Source organism: Rhinopithecus roxellana, chromosome 20 (genome assembly GCF_007565055.1).
Source record: "Rhinopithecus roxellana isolate Shanxi Qingling chromosome 20, ASM756505v1, whole genome shotgun sequence".
In the NCBI taxonomy this organism is placed as follows: domain Eukaryota; kingdom Metazoa; phylum Chordata; class Mammalia; order Primates; family Cercopithecidae; genus Rhinopithecus; species Rhinopithecus roxellana.
In genome coordinates this window covers 8,457,601-8,481,556 of record NC_044568.1, presented here as the reverse complement: position 1 = coordinate 8,481,556, position 23,956 = coordinate 8,457,601, and the positions used below count along the sequence as shown (strand labels likewise).

At 49.1% G+C, this 23,956-nt stretch overlaps 1 protein-coding gene across 1 annotated transcript; it reads left to right on the top strand.

Annotated features, from left to right (window-relative positions):
• Positions 1–530: 530 nt before the first annotated feature.
• On the top strand, positions 531–15,691 carry NFATC2IP (nuclear factor of activated T cells 2 interacting protein). The gene is made up of 8 exons (XM_010388648.2): positions 531–992; positions 1,708–1,780; positions 4,422–4,539; positions 5,840–5,920; positions 6,013–6,199; positions 8,676–8,820; positions 8,950–9,059; positions 14,724–15,691. Exons 1-8 carry the CDS (start codon positions 606–608, stop codon positions 14,880–14,882), a joined length of 1,260 nt encoding a protein of 419 aa, XP_010386950.1. The 5' UTR covers positions 531–605; the 3' UTR covers positions 14,883–15,691.
• The last annotated feature ends 8,265 nt before the right edge of the window (positions 15,692–23,956 follow it).

Sequence of the window (23,956 nt, the reverse complement as noted above, 5' to 3'; positions counted from 1 at the left end):
CCTCCTGAGTAGTTGGGACCGCAGAGGGGTGCCACCAAGCTGGGTAATTTTTGCATTCTTAGTAGAGATGCGGTTTCGCTACATTGGCCGGGCTGGTCTCAAACTCCTGAGCTCAATCAATCTGCCCGCCTCAGCCTCTCAAAGTACAGGGATTACAGGAGTGAGGCACCGCGCCTGGTTAAATCCGCGGTTTCCACAAGGAATTCCAGGCCCGTCTTCTTCCTCCCGGAAACTTTACCACTCGAGGACTACATTTCCCAGGATGCCCTGCCCCTAACCAAGCCGGAAGATGGGTGTCTTGGATGGGCGGGTCCGGGAGAAGCTAAGCTGTGGAGAGGAGGCCCAGCCAATGGGTGAGGCCGACTGAATCGAAACCTATGGTGATTGCCCCGAGGTGATTGGAATCTTTGGCGCCTTAGTTTCAGAGGTGGGAGCATGATGAGCGGGTACAGAGACCAATGAAAAGGCGGGAAGGCGGATCCCGCGCGTGTGGGCGTGAAGAGGTGCTGACGAGCAGGCTGCTTGTCCAATGCAAGGCGAAAGTCGCTGAAGGGGGCAGGGCGAGGTGAGAGGAGGCGGGCGTGTGTTGTGGAGGAACGTGTGCTATGGCGGAGCCTGTGGGGAAGCGCGGTCGCTTGTCCCGAGGTAGCGGTACGGGCCGAGGGGGTCGGAGCGGCTGGGGCGGTCGGGGCCGGCGTCCTCGGGCCCAGCGGTCTCCATCCCGGAGCACTCTGGACGTCGTGTCTGTGGACTTGGTCAGCGACAGCGATGAGGAAATTGTGGAGGTCACCAGCGCTCGCTGTGCCGCCGACGAGGTTGAGGTTGCACCCTCGGAGTCCCCGGGACCGGTCGCGTCCCGGGATGACAGCGACAGTGACAGCGAAGGGGCGGACGCGCGGCCCGCAGGACCCCCGCGGGAGCCGGTCAGGCGGCGGCGGCGGCTGGTACTGGATCCGGGGGAGGCTCCGTTGGTTCCGGTGTACTCGGGGAAGGTGCGTCTGGTCCCGGGGAGGGGACAGGCGGAAGGGCCAGGGGCTTGGCCTCCGGCGGGGGTAGGGCTGTAGGGGTGTTGAGGCTGGGGTTCTGGGGCTGGTCCTGGGGGGCTAGGGTGTTGGAGGCAGGGAGAGGCAGGGCTCCGGGACTTTCTGCAGACCAGGGTGGTGAAGGAGGGTGGGATGCGTTGGAAGTTTAGGATTTCTAGGAGCTAGAGTCTTGGGGGCACAAGGAGGCTGAAGAACTGGGGTTCTTGAGGGTTTGGAGAGGGACTGGGAGGACCTGGGGCCGTTGGATTTCGAGGTTGGGGCCCGTGGCAAATGAAGCCAGGGAGCTGGGGTATTGGGGGTTGGAGTCCATGCGGGTTCAGAGAGGACTGGGCAGCTCCAGGAGGCCGGGGTCCCCCGATGGTCGTGTGAGCTAGGGGGCTGAGAATCCCTAAGAGTCTGGGGTAGAGGGGCGACTAGTAACCTAGTTAAAAAGGACAAGGAAGCACACATCTTCAGACTGTCTTAGGCAGATGGAGGAAAGGGTGAAGGGTACTTCCATTCTGAATCCTGGGGAAGCTGGATTCCTAGGTTGCCAGGAGAGGGTCAAGGTGTCCACGATCTTAGGGAGGATTTGGGAGCTGGTTGTCAGGGAATAATCACCCCGTTTTTTCCTTCTGTAGGGGGAGGACTTGGGCCTGACCCGTCTCCCTCCTTGTCTTTGCAGGTTAAAAGTAGCCTTTGCCTTATACCAGATGACCTATCCCTCCTGAAACTCTATCCTCCAGGGGATGAGGAAGGTAAGGGAGGGCATTCAGGGAGAGGCATGCAGCGCTGGCTTCTCTTAGGAGACTTTCTGTGGTTTATATTTCTGCAGTCAGTTGTCTCCTGAGGCTCAAGGGAAGGGTGTGGGAGAGGGGATTCCTGCATCCCAGCCACAGGAGCTGGATTGTTAACAAGCATAGAATGTATTAATGTATACATTTCTGGTGCCACCTAAAGAGGTGCTGATTCCGTAGTCCTGGGCAGGGCAAGAGGCAGTGAGGTGTTGAGAATCTGTGACACCTTGTTACATCTACAGCAAGTTCCTTGGGAACACTGGAGCCAGCAGGGTGTTCTCTGAATCTTATCAGGGATGCCCTGTCTTTGTCCTCCCCCAGTGATGCATTTTTTGCAAACTCAAGGGCAGGGAATAGGAATCAAGTCTAAAAAGGAAATAATCCAGTGGGCGAATGGAGACCTTGGACCAAGACTCTTGTGCCATGAGGGAGTATGGTGGGGTGATTAAAAGCAGACAGGAGCCATCTGGCCTGGGTTTGAATCTCAGTTCTCGCTCTCTCTCTTTTTTTTTTGAGACAGAGTTTCGCTCTTGTTGCCCAAGCTGGAGTGCAATGGCGCGATCTCTTTTTCCTGGGTTCAAGCAATTCTCCTGCCCAAGCCTTCCCAGTAGCTGGGATTACAGGCGCGCACCACCACGCCTGGCTAATTTTTTGTATTTTTTAGTAGAGATGGGGGTTTCACCATGTTGGCCTGGCTGGTCTTGAACTCCTGACCTCAGGTGATCCACCCATCTTGGCCTCCCAAAGTGCTGAGATTACAGGCATGAGCCACCGTGCCCAGCCTCAGCTCTATCTCTTAATAGCTGTGTGATCTTAGGCAAATTTCTTTTTTCTTTTTTTTTTTTGAGACAGTCTCACTTTGTCACCCAGGCTGGAGTGTAGTGGCGCGATCTCAGCTCACTGCAACCTCCATCTCCCAGGGTCAAGCCATTCTCCTGCCTCAGCCTCCTGAGTAGCAGGGATTACAGGTGCCCACCACCATGTCTGGCTAATTTTTGTGTTTTTAGTAGAGATGGGGTTTCATCATGTTGGCCAGGCTGATCTCAAACTCCTGACCTTAGGTGATCTGTCTGCCTTGGCCTCCCAAAGTGCTGGGATTATAGGCGTGAGCCACCATGCCCGGCCTGGGCAAGTTTCTTAATTTCTCAATGCTTCAATTTCCTCATTATGAAAGTGGGGATAATAGTAGACCCCATTTTGGTGCAGATTTTGGTGAGAATTAACGAAAGGGAATATAGGGAGAGCTGCCTCTTGGCTAGATATATGCTTTAGGACAGTACCTAGGACATAGAAGTGCTATGCAAAAGGTACCCCTATCCCTGATACTCAAAACATGGGCCCAGCTTGCTAGAAATGCAGAATCAGCTGGGCGCAGTGGCTCAAAGTGCTGTAATCCCAGCACTTTGGGAGGCTGAGATGGGAGGATTGCTGGAGCCCAGGAGTTCAAGACCAGCCTGTGCAATATGATGAGACCCTATTTTTACAGAAAAATAAAAAAAAAGGCGTGGTGATGTGTACTTGTAGTCCTAGCTACTCAGGAGGCTGAGGTGGGAGAATCACCTGAGCTCAGGAAGTCGAGGCTGCAGTGAGCCATGATCATGCCACTGCACTCCAACCTAGGTGACACAGTAAGACCCAGTCTCAAAAAAAAAAGAAAAAAGAAATGTAGAATCACAGGCCTCTCGCAGCTGCTATATTTAGTTAGGACAGAATTTCACGCCTTCAGCATTACTGGTATTTTTTGGACTGGAAAATTCTTTGGTGTTAGAAGCTATCCTGTACATTGTAGAAAGTTTAGCGGCATCCTGACTTCCATCCCTGGGAAGTATTATACCTCAGCCCCCTCGCCCTCCACATTTTGATAACCAATATTGTCTCTAGACATTGCTACATGTCCCCTCAGAGGCAAAATTGTCCCTGGTTGAGAGCCACTGATCTAGGGTTTCTTATTTTTTAATTTTCACAGTATTTATTTTTGTGGTTTGTGATGATCTTTTTTTTTTTTTTTTTTTTTTTGAGACGGAGTCTCGCTCTGTCGCCCAGGCTGGAGTGCAGTGGCCGGATCTCAGTTCACTGCAAGCTCTGCCTCCCTGGTTTACGCCATTCTCCTGCCTCAGCCTCTGGAGTAGCTGGGACTACAGGCGCCCGCCACCTCGCCCGGCTAGCTTTTTGTATTTTTTTTAGTAGAGACGGGGTTTCACCGTGTTAGCCAGGATGGTCTCGAACTCCTGACCTCGTGATCCGCCCGTCTCGGCCTCCCAAAGTGCTGGGATTACAGGCTTGAGCCATCGCGCCCGGCCTTGTGATGATCTTTTATTGACAGCGGGCAAATAGAAATTTCTGTATTATAGAAAATAATACCTGGTTTCCTTTCATGAGAAATGTAAGTCAATTTTAAGTTAATATGAGCTATCTTTATACTAAATAGCAGTCTCATCTCCTGCCCCCTTTCCCAGTATTATCGTGTGGCCCTGTGTGTGCCAGGGGCTCCGTGGTCTCCTCCTTTCCTGGGATCTTCTTGAAGCCTCTGACTTGTTTCTTCTTGGCCTTTGCTGGCCTCCCTTGGATAACCTCCTTCTACCTTCTCTTCCTTTGCCCCCAGAGGTGGAGCTGGCAGATTCGAGTGGTCTCTACCAGGAGGGCTCGCCATCACCAGGCTCTCCCTGGAAGACAAAGCTGAGGACTAAGGATAAAGAAGAGAAGAAAAAGACAGAGTTTCTGTGAGTGAGGCCAGGGCCCTTGGGCCCTGGGAGCAGGAAATGAGTTGAAGGGGTAAGCGGAGGCAGGTAGGACCCTTGGGTGGCTCTTGAAAGGGTAAGAAGAAGGGATAGAAGGACTGTTGAGGTTCATGTGGGGAATGAAGTGCTCGGGAAAAGAGGTGGCTTACCCTGGGAGGTGACAGTGAACCCTTCAGGACCACCCTTGGGAGTGGATTCTGAGACCCTAGTAATGCGAGTTTAAGGTGTGGTTCCAATCCGGCTTCTGTCCTCTCCATGATTCTCTTTCTTCATCTGTAAAACCCCGTTTTACAGCCTGGGAAACAGAGAGAGACCCTGTCTCTATAAAAAGTAAAATAAAAATTAGCCTAGCATGGTGGCATACTCCTGTAAACCCAGCTGCTCAGGAGGCTGAGGTGGGAAGATCACTTGATCCCAGGAGTCGAAGGCTGCAGTGAGCCATGATCGTGCCACTGTACTCCAGCCTGGGTGACAGAGTGAGACCCTGTCTCTAAAAAGCAAATAAACAGACAGACAAAAAACTCCCCGAAACCTGGGAATAATAGTGGCACTTGTGTCAATAAATTGCTAAGTCAATCAAGAGTTAACACTTGACTGGGCACAATGGCTCTTGCCTGTAATCCCAGCACTTTGGGAGGCCAAGGGGAGTGAATCACTTGAGCCCAGGAGTTCAAGACCAGCCTGGACAACACTGGACATATGGTAAGTACTTGCCGTCTGTCAGATATTATTGGACGTTTTCCTGGGAAGTGACAATCTCAAAAGTGAGGCATTTTCTTCCCTAATATTCAGGTCATGTAAATATAAAAATGATGCCTCAGGCTTTCCCTCTCCCGTACCCCTGCCTTCCAGTGAAATGGGGGTTATTGGAAGCTGCTCCCTCTTTATTTTTTAAATGTATTTTTACATTTTTAGAGATAGAGCCTCACTCCATTGCCCAGGCTGGAGTGCAGTGGTGTGATCATAGCTTACTGCAGCCTCAAATTCCTGGGTTCAAGTGACCCTCCCACCTCAGCCTCCTGAGTAACTGGGACTACAGCTGTGTTCCACTATGCCTGGCTAATTATGTAGAAATAGGGTCTCCCCATCTTGCCTAGCCTGGTCTTGGACTCCTGGGCTCGAGTGATTCTCCTGGCTCAGCCTCCCAAAGTGCTGGGATTACAGGTGTGATCCATTGTGTCCGACTGTGCTTCCTCTTGATTGTCCAAGAATCTGGTTTTTAGGGATTTGTGGGGCCAGACTCCCTCCATTGCCTCCGTCCTACCGTCTCTTGCTTCTACAGGGATCTGGACAACTCTCCTCTGTCCCCACCTTCAACAAGGACCAAAAGCAGAAAGCATACTCGGGCACTCAAGAAATTAAGGTGCCAAGTGTAGGGGCTCTGGCTGGGATGGAAGAGGGCACTCCGGGAGGGTGGCTGACTCCAGTTGACCCAGAGTCCTGTCTGCACTGCAGTGAGGTGAACAAGCGCCTCCAGGATCTCCGTTCCTGCCTGAGCCCCAAGCTACCTCAGGGCCAAGAGCAGCAGGGCCAAGAGGACGAAGTGGTCTTGGTGGAAGGGCCCACCCTCCCAGAGACCCCCCGACTCTTCCCGCTCAAAATCCGTTGCCGGGCTGACCTGGTCAGATTGCCCCTCAGAATGGTGAGTGCCTGAGGCCCATGGGAGAAGGACCTAAGGATCTGCTTCTGGAGAGATGGTGGTGTCCAGCAGGGGTGTCCTGGCAGAAGGGACTGTCATCCTTTTCCCATCCTGCTCTCTGGAGCTGCCCATCATTCTTTTCAGTCTGTCCTGCCTTCACACTTTCTGTTTCCTCCGTCTGCATTTTCCCAGTGCTCCCCTCTCTTTCTGGCAAACTTTCTACCCATTCTTCAAGGCTCCTCATAAGCATCCTGTGTCTTTTTTTTTTTTTTCTTCAAAAAGTGGTCTCACTGTGTCCAGGCTGGTTCCAAAATTGTCCCTCGTTGACCTCCCAAAGTGCTGGGATTCCAAGTGTGAAGCATCCTGTCAGTTCTAAGAAGCTTTTTTTGGGAGTCTCTCTTACCTTCCTCCCTAGGAACCTGGGCTTCCCTCTTGGACTTGCTCTCACTGCCCTGGACACAGCAGATGTCACTCAGTAACCCTGAGTTCCCCCAGCTTCCTGGCAAAGCATGATACTTTTGTAGGGATAAACCTGTTTCAACACCAGGAATGATGACAGACGTTACCATTACTGATGCACTGTGTATCAGTCAAGCAACTAAGGCAGAGGTTGCAGACTCGCAGCCCATGGTTTTTCCAACCGTGTGTCTGCTTTCTTTGCCCTGTAGACTTATTTTATTTTATTTTATTTTATTATTTTTTATTATTTTTATTTTTTGAGACAGAGTCTCACTCTGTTGCCTAGGCTGGAGTGCAGTGGCATGATCTTGGCTTACTGAAAACTTCGCCTCCCAGGTTCAAGCGATTCTCCCACCTCAGCCTCCCAAGTAGCTGGGACTACAGGTGCCCGCCACCATGCCCGACTAATTTTTGTATTTTTAGTAGAGGCAGGGCTTCACCATATTGGCCAGGCTGGTCTTGAACTCCTGATCTCAAGCGATCCCCTGCGTCGGCCTCCCAAAGTGTTGGGATTACAGGCATGAGCCACTGTGCCCAGCCTATTTTATTTTTTAAACATAGAGATGGGGGCCAGGCATGGTGGCTCACTCCTGTAATCCCAGCACTTTGGAAGGCCAAAGTGAGAGGATCACTTAGAGGCCAGGACTTCAAGACCAGCCTGGGCAAAATAGTGAGACCTTGTCTCTACTAAAAATAAAAAAATTAACCAGGCATGGTGGTGCAGACCTGTAGTCCCAGCAACTTGGGAGGCTGATGCAGGAGAATCTTCTGAGTCCAGGAGTTGGAGGCTGCAGTGAGCTGTGATTGTGCCACTGCACTACAGCCTGGGTGACAGAGCAAGACCCTTGTCTCTAAAAAAAAAAAAAAAAAAATGGAGGTGTGATCTTGCTTTGTTGCTCAGGCTGATCTTGAACTCCTGACCCCAAGCAAGCCTCCCGCCTCGGCCTCTCAAAATGCTGAGATTAGAGGTGTGAGCCACCATGCCTGACCAAGTGCTTTAAAAATATACGAGTTTGTTGTCACCTTTGTGATGGGTGATTTCATACAAAGGTCCAGATTTCTGGCTGGGTGTGGTGCCTCACACCTGTAATCCCAGCACTTTTGGGAGGCCAAGGCGGGCAGATCACCTGAGGTCAGGAGTTTGAGACCAGCCTGGCCAACATGATGAAACCCCATCTCTACTAAAAATACAAAAATTAGCTGGGCGTGTTGGTGGGTCCGTGTAATTTCAGCAACTCAGAGGCTGAGGCAGGAGAATCACTGGAACCCAGGGAGAGGAGGTTTCAGTGAGCCAAGATTGCGCCACTACCCTCCAGCCTGGGTGAAAGAGTGAGACTCTGCCTCAGATCTCACTTGAGATCAGGAGTTCAAGACCAGCCCGGCCAATATGGTGAAGCCCGTCTCTACTAAAATTATACAAAGAAAGGAAAAAAAAAAAGGTCCAGATTTCTGGCTTCTCTTAAAAAATAGGAAGATGCGGCCAGGTGTGGTGGCTTACACCTGTAATCCCTGTACTTTGGGAGGCCGAGGCAGGTTGATCACCTGAATTCAAGAGTTCGAGACCAGCCTGGCAGGAGAATCACTTGAACCCGGGAGGCGGAGGTTGCAGTGAGCCGAGATTGCGCCACTACACTCCAACCTGGTTAACAAGAGCAAAACTCCCTCTCAAAAAAAAAGAAAAAAATAGGACGATGTCACACTGGCCCACGTTCCCACGCAGTGCCAATCAACTGGAACTGTGTAACAGCCAGCCTGTCTAGGTGGCATGTGAGTTCCAGTTTGCTACAATCCCCATCACCCCTTTCTTTGTCCTAACCCATGGCTGCTATATTTCTTTGTGTTACTCGCCTGTACCCCTTGCTGACACGATTTTATTCTATACCTTACTAGGTAAATATGATGAAACTCACAGCTGAGGAGTTTAGCAAGTAGCTAAGGCCAGAGCTTGTGTTTGGGTGGTTTGGGGGGGTGTGGATTTCAAGGCAGGAAGACCTCTTTTGCTTCTTGTCCCCATCCCTAGTCGGAGCCCCTGCAGAGTGTGGTGGACCACATGGCCACCCACCTTGGGGTGTCCCCAAGCAGGATCCTTTTGCTTTTTGGAGAGACAGAGCTATCACCTACTGCCACTCCCAGGACCCTAAAGCTCGGAGTGGCTGACATCATTGGTGAGAGGAAGGCAGGGAGGTGGGGCCTTGAGGCATTTGCCAGGGGAAGGGGATACAGGGAGAGGTTCAGCACGGGCCCTGCTTCCAAGCCCCCATTTAGCCCTGGCTTCCTGATTCTGCCTCCCACAGACTGTGTGGTACTAGCAAGTTCTCCAGAGGCCACAGAGACATCCCAACAGCTCCAGCTCCGGGTGCAGGGAAAGGAGAAACACCAGACACTGGAAGTCTCACTGTCTCGAGTGAGTGGGAGAGATGGCTCTCCACGCCCTTCACCCTGTCCTCTGCTGCCTCTCGTCTCTCTTGTCAGTTAATGGAGGATGGATTTCCCTAATCTAGACTTGCAGGAGACACTGCCCTGCATGTTCTTGGGTTCCCAGACATTCTAGGTAGTGGGAAAACCCATCATTCAGCTTCCCTCATCGCTACTGCTGGTGCTGTCTGCCCTAGTCTGGGTGCTGCCTCGGTCTCCTGACTCCTTCTGATTAAAACGGAAAGGACCCTTGGACGGTAATCAGTAAAACCCATCAAAATAACAATGAAGGCCACACGGCTAAGTGCCAGTCCCTGTGCAGAAGGATAATATCCTTACGTTCAGGATCTTATTTAATTTCATAACAATCTGATGTGGGAAAGCACTGTTATCCTCAGTTGGCAATAAGAAGACTGAGTTCTAGAGAGATGGAATAAGCAACTTGGTGCAGTCATTTTTTTTTTTTTTTTTTGAGAGTCTCAGTCTGTCGCCCAGGCTGGAGTCTGGCATGATCTTGGCTCACTGCAACCTCCGCCTTCTGAGTTTCAAGTGATTCTCCTGCCTCAGCCTCCCGAGTAGCTGGGATTACAGATGCACATGCTGGGCTAATTTTTGTATTTTTAGTAGAGATGGGGTTTCACCATGTTGGCCAGGCTGGTCTCAAACACCTGACCTCAAGTGATCCACCCGCCTTGGCCTCCCAAAGTGTTGGGATTACAGGTGTGAGCCACCACACCTGGCCTGCTGCATTCATTTCTTAAGTCTACTGTAACAAAATACACAAACTGGGTGGCTTAAAACAATAGAAACCTATTTCCTTACACTTCTGGAGGCTAGAAGTCTGAATTGAAGGTATTGGCACGGCCTGGTTCCATCTGAGAATCTGGGTGGAAACCTTCCTTACCTGTTTCTAGCTTCTGCTGGTGGCCAGAGTTTCTTGGCTTGCAGCTGTGTCACTCCAGTCTCTCCCTCTGTGATCACATGGTGTTCTCCATGTGTCTCTGTGTTCATCTCTCTTCTTGGAAAGACATAGGTCATGTTGGGCTAGCCCCACCCTAACCAAGCACAACCTCATCTCAACTTGATTATATCTGCAAAGTCCCTACTTTCTTTTTTTTTTTTTTTTTTTTTTTTTTTTTTTTTGAGACGGAGTCTTGCTCTGCCGCCCAGGCTGGAGTGCAGTGGCCGGCTCTCAGCTCACTGCAAGCTCCGCCTCCCGGGTTGATGCCATTCTCCTGTCTCAGCCTCCCGAGTAGCTGGGACTACAGGCGCCCGCCTCGTCGCCCGGCTGGTTTTTTGTATTTTTTAGTAGAGACGGGGTTTCACCGTATTAGCCAGGATGGTCTCGATCTCCTGACCTTGTGATCCGCCCGTCTCGGCCTCCCAAAGTGCTGGGATTACAGGCTTGAGCCACCGCGCCCGGCCCAAAGTCCCTACTTTCAAATAAAGTTACATTCATATTTACTAGAGGTTAGGACCGCAAAGTACCTTTTCAGGGGAATCCAGTTCAACCGTTAACACACTGTTCTCTAGCCCCCATCAAATTCATGGCCTTCCCATCTGCAAAATATATACATCCCATTCCAGTATCCCTGCAAGTCTTAACCCATCCCAGCATCAACTCTTAAGCCCAAAATCTCATTTAAATATAATCAAGAAGTCCTAATTTTATTTTCTAAATCATTAAATCAGTTTTGGATGAGACTTGGTATGGTCCATTCTGGGACAAAATTCCTCTCTCTGTGGACCCATGAAATCTAGAAAATAAGTTATTCACTTCTAAAATACAGTGATGGGACAGACATAGGATACACATTCCCATTTTAAAAGGGAGAAATTGGGCCAGGTGTGGTGGCTCACACCTGTAATCCCAACTCCTGTAGTCCTAGCTCCCCAGGTGGCTGAGGCAGGAGGATTGCTTGAGCCTGGGAGATCGAGGTTGTAGTGAGCCATGATTGCACCACCTTTATTGGAAAGTTTTATTCCAGTTACCAATAACATATTCCTCATTTCCTCCAGACACCTCACCAGAAACACCTTTAATATTCATATTTCTAGCAGCCTTCTGTTCATAACAATATATGCATCCTCTTAAGATGATAGGAGCTTTCTCTGCACCTCTCCTCTTTGTGAGTCTGCAGGGACATTCCCTTTAATGTCCATATTTCTACCAGCAGTTTCTTTTTTTTTTTTTTTTTGAGGCGGAGTCTCGCTCTGTCGCCCGGACTAGGAGTGCAGTGGCCGGATCTCAGTTCACTGCAAGCTCCGCCTCCCGGGTTTGCGCCATTCTCCCGCCTCAGCCTCCCGAGTAGCTGGGACTACAGGCGCCCGCCACCTCGCCCGGCTAGTTTTTGTATTTTTAGTAGAGACGGGGTTTCACTGTGTTAGCCAGGATGGTCTCGATCTCCTGACCTCGTGATCCGCCCGTCTCGGCCTCCCAAAGTGCTGGGATTACAGGCTTGAGCCACCACGCCCGGCCTCTACCAGCAGTTTCTTCAAGGCAGTCTAGGTTTTTTCTAACATGCATCTCAGAATTCTTCCAGCTTCGGCCAGGCGGGTGCCTTACATCTGTAATCCTAACACTTTGAGAGGCCAACATGGACAGATTGCTTGAGCTCAGGAGTTCAAGACCAGCCCAGGCAACATAGTGAAACCCTGCTTCTACAAAAAATACAAAAATTAGCCCAGCATGCTGGCACACACCTATAGTTCCAGCTACCCAGGAGGCTGAGGTGTGAGGATCGCTTGTGCCTAGGAGATTGAGGCTGCAGTGAGCCGAGACTGGGCCACTGCACTCCAGCCTAGGAGACAGAGCAAGACCCTAGCTCAAAAAAAAAAAAAAAAAAAATTCTTCCAGCCTTGATCCAATTCCAAATCCACTGTTACATTTAACTATTTATTCCAGCAGCACCCCACTTTTGTATTTTGGCTGTTGTAACAAAGTACCACAAATTGGGTGGCTTAAAACAACATAAATTTATTCTCTCATTGTTCTGGAGGGTAGAAGTTTGTTTGTTTTTTGTTTTTTTTTTTTTTTTTGAGACGGAGTCTCGCTCTGTCACCCAGGCTGGAGTGCTGTGGCCGGATCTCAGCTCACTGCAAGCTCCGCCTCCCGGGTTCACGCCATTCTCCTGTCTCAGCCTCCCGAGTAGCTGGGACTACAGGCGCCGCCACGTCGCCCGGCTAGTTTTTTGTATTTTTTAGTAGAGACGGGGTTTCACCGTGTTAGCCAGGATGGTCTCGATCTCCTGACCTCGTGATCCGCCCGTCTCGGCCTCCCAAAGTGCTGGGATTACAGGCTTGAGCCACCGCGCCCGGCCTGGAGGGTAGAAGTTTGAAATCAAGGTGTTAGCTGAGCCAGGGTCTCTGAAGATATGGGGGAAAAAAACAAACTCAGGATTTTTTTCTTTCTTTCTTTTTTTTTTTTAAGGTGTGTGTGCACCTGTAGTCCCAGCTACTCAGGAGACTGAGGCAGAAGAATCCCTTGAACCCGGGAGGCAGAGGTTGCAGTGCGCCAAGATCAAGCCACTGCACTCCAGCCTGGGCGACAAAACTAGACTTCGTCTCAACAAAAAAAAAAAAGAGAGAGCCAGGGTCTTGCTCTGTTGCCTGGGCTGGAGTACAGTGGTGTGATCTTGGCTTACCACAGCCTCAAACTCCTGGGCTCAAGTGATCCTTCCACCTCAGCCTCCTGAGTAGCTGGGACTACAGGTGTGTGCCACTACCCTTGGTTAATTTTTAATTTTTTTTGTGTAGATGGGGTCTCACTATGTTGCCCAGGCTGGACTCAAACTCCTGGGCTCGGCCCAGCATGGTGGGTCACGCCTGTAATCCCAGCATTTTGGGAGACCGAGTTGGGTGGATCATGAGGTCAGGAGGTCGAGACCATCCTGGCTAACATGGTGAAACCCTTTCTCTACTAAAAATACAAAAAATTAGCCGGGTGTGATGGCAGGTGCCTATAGTCCCAGCTACTCTGGAGGCTGAGGCAGGAGAATGGCATGAACCCGGGAAGCGGAGCTTGCAGTGAGCCGAAATAGAGCCAAAGTGAGACTCCGTCTCAAAGGAAAAAAAAAAAAAAAAAGAATAAAAAAAAACTTCTGGGCTCAACCCATCCTCCCACCTCGGCCTCCCAAAGTGTTGGGATTACAGGCATGAACCACTGTACCTGGTCCCCTCCTTGGGTTTAATTTGCTAGAGCAGCTTACAGAACTCAGGGAGACACTTGCATTTACTGGTTTATTATAACGGATGTTAACAAAGGATACAGATGAAGGGATGTGTAGGGCACAGCATGGGAAAAGGGTGCAGAGCTTCCATATCCTCCCTGGGCATCATTCTCCGGGAATCACCACATGTTCAACGATTGGGAAGTTCTCCAAACCCTGTCCTTTGGATTTTTATGGAAGCTTTGTTATATAGGCATGACTGATTAAACCATGGATTATTGGTGGTAGCTCAACCTTCACTCTCTCCCTCCTTGGAGGTTGGGGGGTGGGGAAAAAGTCCCAACTCTCTTATCCTACCTTGGTCTTTCTAGTGACCATCACCGTTCCTGAAGCTCTCTAGGGGCTGTCAGCCACCAGTCAACTAATTAGCATACAAAAAGATACTTAACTCTTTCCCAGAGATTTTAGGAATTTTATACCAGGAAACATACAAAGACCAAATATATATTTGACAACATCACACAGTCCCTCAGGGTCTCTCTGTGGAACCTGCCCTGTCTCCTCCTGGCTCCTGCTGGCGGCCCGCAGTCCTTGGTGTTCTTGCTCTGTCACCATGCGTGCGCTCCCCCTCATGTCTGTTTCTGTGTCTGTTTCGTGAGCATACCAGTCCCAGGCTGGGCGCAGGGGCTCACGCCTGTCATCCCAGCACTTTGGGAGGCCAAAGTGGGTAGATCATCTGAACTCAGGAAGTTTGAGACCAGCCTGGGCAACATAGAGAAACTCTGTCTCTACTAAAAATACAAAAACAGCTGGGTACGGTGGCCTGTGCCTGTAGTCACAGCTACTCAGGAGGCTGAGGTGGGAGAATTGCTTGAACCCAGGAGGCAGAGGTTGCAGTGAGCTGTCTACCAGTCCCACGGCATTAGCACTCATTCTAATCCAGTACAATCTCAACTTGATTGCGTCTGCAAAGGCCCCATCTCCAAATCAGATCACATTCACATTCACACTTACCAGGGGTTAAGACCACAAGGTGTCTTCTCTGGGGGACACAACCTGTAACATTTTTTTAAGTTCACACAATCTAATAGGTGTGAGAGCCTGGACTCCAGCTTGGCTCATCCTTACTCTAGAATCTGGGCTCTCTTAGTCATTGGTACACACTTCCGTTTCATGGGGGAGGAGGCCGAGGCTGGGAGGACTTGCCTGACTCAGAGCCTGCACCCCTAAGCCTTGGGCTTGTGGCCCCCACCCTCTGCCTGAGCAACTTGGAGCCCAGAGGGATGACAGGATTTGTCCCAGCTCCCAGAGAGGAGCCGGGCTGGGCTGGCTTCTTTGTCCTCTCTCCTTTTCCCGCATGGGGCCCTGACTTTATTGTTTCCGCCCCTTCCCCTGTCCTCCCTGTCCCAAGTTTCCTGTCTGTCCCTACAGGATCCCCACCCCCTTTCATGTTCTGATGTACATTTTTATTTCTTTCCATCCAGGATTCCCCTCTAAAGACCCTCATGTCCCGCTATGAGGAGGCCATGGGACTGTCGGGACGGAAGCTCTCCTTCTTCTTTGATGGGACAAAGCTTTCAGGCAGGGAGCTGCCAGCTGACCTGGGCATGGAATCTGGGGACCTCATTGAGGTCTGGGGCTGACACCCCACTCCCTGTTTAATGGCCCAGCCTGGACTTGGGGAGAATGACTCCCCGTTTTTTTGCCCCATAAGGGCTAGCAGAAGCTGAGGTAGAACTTACCTTTAAGCTGCAGCAAAATCAAGGAGTGACTTTTGTCCCCTCCTGTTGACCCTGGTTTAGAGCCGTTAACCACTTGGTGAGTTGTGTGGGTGGTGTTGCCCTGGGTGGCCTGTGGCTCTGTCCACAAGTCATGCTGAGTTTTGCAGCCTCTGTGACATGGAGATGTCCCCTCACCCCTCCCCTTTCACCATCATCCTGTTTTCCTCATGGAAATGTCTGCTCTATGAAACTATGCATATATTGAAAGTGAACTGAAACAAATGAGGGTTGGGTGGGAGCTTCCAGGCCTGGGACTTACACCATGCCTAGCCTAGCAGAGGACTTAGTCCCATTTGGAGCTTGGGAGTGACATTTACTTGAGGCTTATACACTGGTGTGGTTGCCTGGTTTGCAGGAAATGACCAAGCTCACACCTGCTGGCTGAAGTGTAAGCAGACAACTGGGGTACTCTTTTGAAGGATGAAGGTGGTGGATTCTCAGCCCTGGGGGTCTTCCTCACCCGAGGACCCTTCAGATCCACCCTTTCTAGTTTACGTTTCCTGGTGCACACATTTAAGGCATAACAGCACATTCATCCCTTTGGTTTGGGATCTCAGGAATACAATCCCATGCAAAGATTCTCTGGTTTTATGGCTTTTTTCCCTTCCTTTACACCATCCTCTCCCATAAGCACCCACGTCTTTGAATATGAATGTATTTGTAAAATACCACGTTTCATGTGTGAACATATGCTTTTACTGTACATAGTGCTATTGTGCAATACGTCTTACGCCATTTTCACTCAATGTGTGCTAAGATCTAGCCCCATTACCTCTTCTAGAAATGCAGTATTGCTTTGACCTGCCACGTGGCACTCCACAATGTCAATTGCCACTTACACACATTACCTCAATGGGGGACACCTGGGTGCCTCTGACCCCCTCGGCACCGGATACAGGCCACGATAAACATCCTTTCGTGTGTTCCCTTCTGTGCTTGTGTGGCATATGTACCCAGGGTGGGCTTATAGGTCACAGAGGTCAGTTTCTTTATGGTTTTCCAGATTTTCTTTAGAATGGTGACTGACCCCCCTACTTGAGGCCACCCTTTTCTCCTTATCCTTGCCAGCACTTGTATTGCCAGACTACCTAATTTTTGCCACTCTGATAGGTATATAGTGGTGCTGTGCTTTAATATACATTGATCTGATCAGCATTCATTTGGGGAATTTTTTCATTTAGCCTTTCTGGTTTCCTTGCCTGTGCATTGCCCATTTTCTCATGGAGTTTCTTATCTTTTTTGGTTTATTCTCAGGAGTTGCTTGTACATTCCTGGGCAATTGCAAATAATTCCAAGAATGGACATTTGGGCTGGGTATGGAGGTTCACCAGTAATCCCAACACTTCGGGAGGCTGAGGCAGAAAGATCGCTTCAGCCCAGGAGTTTGAGACCAGCCTGGGCAACATAGCGAGACCTTGTCTCTACAAAAAAAAATTAAAAAGGGGGCTTTGGGAGGCCGAGGCGGGTGGATCACGAGGTCAGGAGATTGAGACCATCCTGGCCAACAAAATTAGCTGGTCATGGTGGCGTATACCTGTAGTCCCAGCTACTCTGGAGGCTGAGGCAGGGGAATCACTTAAATCCGGGAGGTGGAGATTGCAGTGACCCAAGGTTCTACCACTGCACTTCAGCCTGGGGACAGAGCAAGGCTCTGTCTCAAAAAAAAAAAAAAAAAAAAAAAAATTTAAAGGGGAAAAAATTGAAAATTTCTTTTATCTAGGGGTATCTTCACTGAACAGAAATTCTTAATTTTGGCTAGGCGTGATGGCTCACGTCTGTAATCCCAGCACTTTTGGTGGCCGAGGTGGGTGGATCACTTAGGGCCAGGAGTTCAAGACCGCCCTGACCAAGTTGGTGAAATCCCATCTCTACTAAAAATACAAAAATTAGCTGGGCGTGGTGGTGCATGCTTGTAATCCCAGCTACTCGGGAGGCAGAGGCAGGAGAATCACTTGAACCCGGGAGGTGGAGGTTGCAATGAGCCAAGACAGCGCCACTACACTTCAGCCTGAGTGACAGAGAGAGACTGTATCTCAAAAAAAAAAAAAAAAAGAAAAATTTAATTTTAGTGTAGACAGTATTATGAACTATCTTGTTCTGCAGTTGGTTGCTTTTTGATTGCTTATTTGATAGAGTTGTTAAGATATTTTACATTTTCTCCTGTTAGCTATTTAGCTTTTCCTTTCATATTGAAAACACTACACAGTGCTGAAGTCCAGCTGGTACACACAGGGGTGGCACCTTGGCTGCATCTGTTCTCAACAGTCAGACACTTCTTCTGATTGGTTAATGCTGGGCTGTACTGGTTGCTAAATATTGAACATCATTTTAAAACTATTTGAGATGCACTTTTGTACTCAGGAGGCCAAGGTACGAGGATTGCTTGAGCCCAGAAGTTTGAGACCAGCCTGGGCAACACAGTGAGACCTTGTCTCTTAAAAAAAGAAAAAGAAATCAGCTGGGCATAGTTTCTTATGCCTTTAATCCCAGCACTTTGGGAGGCTGAGGTGGTGGATCACCAGAGGTCAGGAGTTCAAGACCAGCCTGGCCAACGTGGTGACACCTTGTCTCTACTGAAAATACAAAAAACAAACAAAGAAAGAAAAAAACCTAGGTGTGGTGGCGCACGCCTATAATCCCAGCTACGTCGGGAGGCTGAGGCAGGAGAATTGCTTGAACCCAGGAGGCAGAGGTTGCAGTGAGTCGAGATCGCGCCATTGCACTCCAGCCTGGGCGACAAGAGTGAAACTCTGTCTGAAATAAATAAATAAATAAATAAATAAATAAATAAATAAATAAATAAAAGATCCAGTGAAATACACCTTTGTATATGAGATCCAAGTTTCACTTTTTGTGATACAATAAGCCATTTTTCTCAGTAATGTCTACTAAAAAAAAAAGCCATTAACCTTTCTCTGACATTTGCATGATTTTAACAAAAGTATGTCAATTTCTTAAAATGTTTTGTTGGAATGTGGCATTCCTTTGAATTTTATGACATTAAAAGAATCTACAACATGGTACAGCTCTCCACTTTTTAGCTTTTTAAATGTCCATTAATAAGTTTGAATATGTTAAAATTATACATTTAACCTCAACAGAATAAATGGCAATATGTTCAACTTGTGTATACTGGAGGATTTTTGTCTTTGTGGCCCTCATGTGACCCCCCACTAAGACCCTTGTGACAGAAACTGTTAGTCCTTCACATCCATTCTTCCTCCTTCTGCGGTACTAGAACCCATGGTTTTTAGTGAGGCACAGAGACACTCAGAATAAAAACTGGCTGGGCATGGGGGCACACACCTGGAATCCCACCTAGCACCCTGGGAGGCTGAGGTGGGAGGATCGCTTGAACCCAGGAGGTTGAGGTTGCAATGAGCTACGGTTGTGCCAACCCACTCCAGCCTGGGCAACAATCAAGATCCTGTCTCAAAAAAAAAAAAAAAATTAAGACAGTACTTCCTGGCCTCCATTGTAGCTAGATGTAGCCAAGTGCCCATACAGGCTCCTGGGGTATAAGTGGAATGGAGTATCACTTCCCAGAAGTGTGCATAGCGGGCAGCTTGTCCCCTCTCCTTTGCTTGCCTCCTGCCTGCTTACCGGAAGTGGAGCAGCCCTGCTGACTTTAGGTGACCTCTGAAACAGAAGCCACATGGGCCAGGATGGTGAGAGAAGGCGCCTGGATCACAGCATCCATGTGGCACCTCATTGGCCTGGCATTGCTGACCTCTGGGCTTTCACATGAAAGAGGGACTGCTGCCTCGCTTTAAATCACTTATTTTAGGGTTTCTATCACTTATAACCAAACCTAGTTCTAATTCCAGCATGTCGCTATTGCAAGCAATATAGTGTTCCCTTTGGGGTACCTGTGTCGGATTTTTCTCGGGGGCTTCCATCTGAGAGTGGAATCACTGGTCACTAATTCTTGAATACTGTCAGATTGCTAACCAAAGTGCATGTACCTTTTTACGTGTACCCTAGCAAGTGCTGGAAGGCTTCAGTTTCCTCATACCTTCCCCTGACTTAATCTGGGAAGGATATGGGAAAGAGTACTTATTCATTGTAAAAGACTGCATTTCTTTATCTTTTATGATGAGAGTGTTCATCCTTTTACATGTCTAAAAGAATATCTAGGGTGATGTTTCCTTCTTTCTTTTTCTTTTCTTTTTTTTTTTAAATAGGGTCTTGTTCTGTCACCAGGCTGGAGTGCAGTGGTGTGATCTTGGCTCACTGCAACCTCTGCTGCCCGGGCTCAAGTGATCCTGCCACCTCAGCCTCCTGATTAGCTGGGACCACAGGTGCATGCCAACATGCCCACCTAATTTTTTTGTATCTTTTGTAGAGGGGGGATCTCACTATGTTGCCCAGGCTGATCTTGAACTGCTGAGCTCAAGCAGTCTGCCTCTGCCTCCCAAAGTGCTGGGATTATAGGTGTGAGCCATCGTTCCCAGCCTTGTTTTGTTTTTTTGAGATAGTGTCTTCTCTGTCACCTAGGCTGGAGTGTAGTGGTGCTATCATAGCTCACTGCAGCCTCGATCTTGTGGACTCAAGCAATCCTCCCACCTCAGTCTCCTGAGTAGCTGGGACTACAGGTGCATGACATTACACCTGCTAGTTGTTAAATTTTTGTGTAGAGGTGGAATCTCGCTGGGTTTCCCAAGCTGGTCTGGAACTCCTGGCCTCAATCAATTTTCCTGCCTTGGCCTCCCAAAGGGCTAGGATTATAGGCATGAACCACTGCACCTGGTTCTGGATGAGCTTCCTCTCCTGATTAGAGACCCTTGAAACTTTAATGCGCCTTTACTCAGTGCCACATACCAACCTTGGCTCTTTTTATAACCTCATTCATCCTCGGAGCAATCCTGTGAAGTAGGTGTTCTTATTCCCATTTTACAGAAGAAAAACAGAAGCTTAGGGCTGGGCACAGTGGCTCATGCCTATAATCCCAGCACTTTGGGAGGCTGAAGCGGATGGATCATTTGAGGTCAGAAGTTCGAGACCACCCTGGCCAACGTGGTGAACCCCTATCTCTACGAAAAAATAAAAATAAAAATAACCAGATGTAGTGAGGCACGCCTGTAATCCCAGCTACTCGGGAGGCTAAGGCAGGATAATCGCTTGAACCTGGGAGGCGGAGGTTGCAGTGAGCTGAGATTGTGCCACTGCACTCCAGCCTGGGCAACAGAGTGAGACTCTGTCTCAAAAAAGCAAAGCAAAGCAAAGAAAAACAGAAGCCTAGAAAGATGAATGAACCTGCTCCAGACCACAGGGCCTCCCATTGCACAGCCCGGTATAGATGCAGGTAGGTCTGATGTATGGCTCAAAATTCTCAAGGAGACCAGAGACTCTCTCATCAGTGTGCACACAGGTTGTCTGGGGACTTTGTTAGTGTGCAGATGCTGGATCAGCAGCTGGGATGGGGCGTGAGATGCTGCATTTCCAGCAAGGTCCCAAGTGATGTGATGCAGCTGATCACACTTGAAGTAGCAAGATACCATTTTGCCTTTTTTCTCTATGCCTTTACAGTTTCCTACCTCCCTACCTCTGTCACCCCCTCCAACTCAGGGTCAGTTCCTCCATAAGGCTCCTCATAGGACTGGTCACATCGTCTTTTGTGTGTCCCACCTCTGCTTGGATTCTGGCTTGGTACACCCATCCATGCGTCCAGGTTTTGCTCCCGTATGGGACTATAAGCTCCCTGAAAAATAAACTCTTGTTCTTAAAAATCTCTTGGCTGGGCTGCAGTGGCTAACACCTGTAATCCCAGCACTTCAGGGACCTGAGGTGGGAGGATCACTTGAGGCCAGGAGTTCCTGGCTAACACCTGTAATCCCAGCACTTCAGGGGGCTGAGGTGGGAGGATCACTTGAGGCCAGGAGTTCCAGACCAGCCTGGGCAATCTAGCGAGACCCCATCTCTGCAAACGTAAACAAATTAGCCAAGAGTATGGTGCATGCCTGTAGTCCCAGCTACTCAGGAGGCTGAGGCGGGAGGATCGCTTGAGCCCAGGAGTTTGAGGCTGCAGTGAGCTGTGATTGTGCCACTGCACACCAGCCTGAGCAACAGAGCAAGACCTCCATCTCAAAAAAGTTTCTTGCTTGGTGTCTGACACCTTGACACAGTAGTATCCTAACAAATGTTTGCTGAATGATTGAATTCCTGTCTTAAGGAATCCCAGCACCATCCATCTCTGCATGAGCCAGAAAAGCTTCATTCTTTTTTTTTTTTTTTTGAGACGGAGTCTCGCTCTGTTGTCCAGGCTGGAGTGCAGTGGTCGGATTTCGGCTTACTGCAAGCTCCGCCTCCCGGGTTCACGCCATTCTCCTGCCTCAGCCTCCCAAGTAGCTGGGACTACAGGCGCCCGCCACCTCGCCCAGCTAGTTTTTTGCATTTTTTAGTAGAGACGGGGTTTCACTGTGTTAGCCAGGATGGTCTCGATCTCCTGACCTCGTGATCCGCCCGTCTCGGCCTCCCAAAGTGCTGGGATTACAGGCTTGAGCCCCCGCGCCCGGCCAAAAGCTTCATTCTTGATCCCTCTTCATCTCCCACACCACTGCATCACCCATTCAACTTAACAGCCCAGCTCCCTCCCAAATCAGCTCCCTCTGCCCCTCTTAATGGTGTCCTAGACCAACCCACCACTGCCTGCAGCCTAGGCTAGTGCCACAGTTGCTTCATGGGTGGCTGTTTTCCCTCTGGCCTCTCAAAGCCATCTTCCTTGCTGCAGCCAGAATGATACTTTCTTTTCTTTTCTTTTTTTGAGACAGAGTCTCAGTCTGTTGTCCAGGCTGGAGTGCAGTGGTACAATCTTGGCTCACTGCAACCTCTGCAGTGAGGTTCAAGCAATTTTCCTGGCTCAGCCTCCCAAGTAGTTAGGATTACAGATGTTCACCATCACGCCTGGCTGTTTGTATTTTTAGTAGAGACAGGATTTCCTCATGTTGGCCAGGCTGGTCTCGAACTCCTGAACTCAAGTGAGCCACCACTCCTGGCCTATTGTAGTTTAATTAGTATACCTAAATATTGACTCATTTTAAGCATACAGTTAAGTGAATTTTTTCAAAAAATTATTTATGTAGAGACAGGGTCTTGCTGTGTCACCCAGGCTGGCGTGCAGTGGTGCAATCATAGCTCACTGCAGCCTCAAACTCCTGACCTCAAACAGTCTTCCCATTTCAGCCTCCCTAAGCACTGGAATTACAGGTGTGAACCACCATGCCTGGTCTTCAGTGAGTTTTGGTAGATGTACACGGTTGTGCAAAAGTTTCCTTTTCTTGCCCATGACCCCAGGCAACCACTAATCTGCTTTCTATCACCTTACTTTTGCCTTCTCTGGGTGTTCATATAAATGAATAACACAGTATGCAGTGTTTTGTGTCTGGCTTCTTTCACTTAACACAATGTTTCTGAGTTTGTATCAGTAGTTCTGTTACAGAATGGGGTCCCAATCCAGACCCCAAGTGAAGGTTCTTGGATCTTGCACAAGAAGGAATTCAGGACTAGTCCGCAGTGTGAAGTAAAAGCAAGTTTATTAAGAAAGTAAACTGGGCCAGGCGCAGTGGCTAACGCCTGTAATGCTACCACTTTGGGAGGCCGAGGTGGGCTTATCACCTAAGGTCAGGAATTCAAGACCAGCCTGGCCAACATGGCGAAACCCCGTCTTTACTAAAAATACAAAAATTAGCTGGGTGAGGTGGTGGGGGCCTATAATGCCAGCTACTTGGGAGGCTGAGGCAGGAGACTCACTTGAACCTGGGAGGCAGAGGTTACAGTGAGCTGAGATCATGCCATTGCACTGCAGCCTGGGCTACAGAGTGAGACTCCATCTCAAAAAAAAAAAAAAGTAAACTAGTGAAAGTACAGCTACTCCATAGACAGAGTAGGACATTCCTGGAAGTAAGAGGAAGGAAGGTGTCCACCTTATGTACAAGACTCATACGTATGGGGAGATGTGCTCTGCTACAAGGGTTTGTGATAAAAGGATATATATATATTTTTTTTTGTGATGGAGTCTCGCTCTGTTGACCAGACTGGAATGCAGTGGCGCAATCTCGGCTCACTGCAACCTCCGCCTCCTGGGTCCCGATTCAAGCAATTCTCCTGCCTCAGCCTCCCAAGTAGCTGGGATTACGGGAACACCATGCCCAACTAATTTTTGTATTTTTAATAGAGACGGGGGTTTCACCATGTTGGCCAGGCTGGTCTTGAATTCCTGACCTCGTGATCCGCCTGCCTTGGCCTCCCAAAGTGCTGGGATTACAGGCATGAGCCACTGCGCCCGGCTAATTTTAATTACTATATTTAGCAAGAATCAATATTCTTATCTTTAAAGCAAAATTAGGAATGCCTTTGTTCTCCATATATTGGGATATCTGGACACTCCCAAGTCTGGGTCTGTTTAGTAAACATTATTATATTATTATTTGAGATGGAACTTTGCTCTTGTTGCCTGGGCTGGAGTGCAGTGGTGCTCTCTCAGCTCACTGCAACCTCCGCCTCCCAGGTTCAAGTGATTCTTCTGCCTTAGCCTCCTGAGTAGTTGGGATTATAGGTGTGTGCCACCATGCTTGGCTAATTTTTTTTTTTTTTTTTTTTGAGTCTCACACGGTTGCCCAGGCTGGAGTGCAGTGGCATGATCTCGGCTCATGAACCCTCCTGGGTTCAAACAGTTCTCTGCCTCAGCCTCCCAAGTAGCTGGGATTACAGGCACCCACCACCATGTCTGGCTAATTTGTTTTTATTTTTTTATTTTTTTTATTTTTAGTAGAGATGGGGTTTCACCATCTTGACCAGGCTGGTCTGGAACTCCTGACCTCGTGATCCACCTGCCTCAGCCTTCCAAAGTGTTGGGATTACAGGCATGAGCCACCGCCCCTGGCTTAGTAAACATTATTAATTTGTTTCCTTAACCATAAACATCTCCAGTCTAGGAA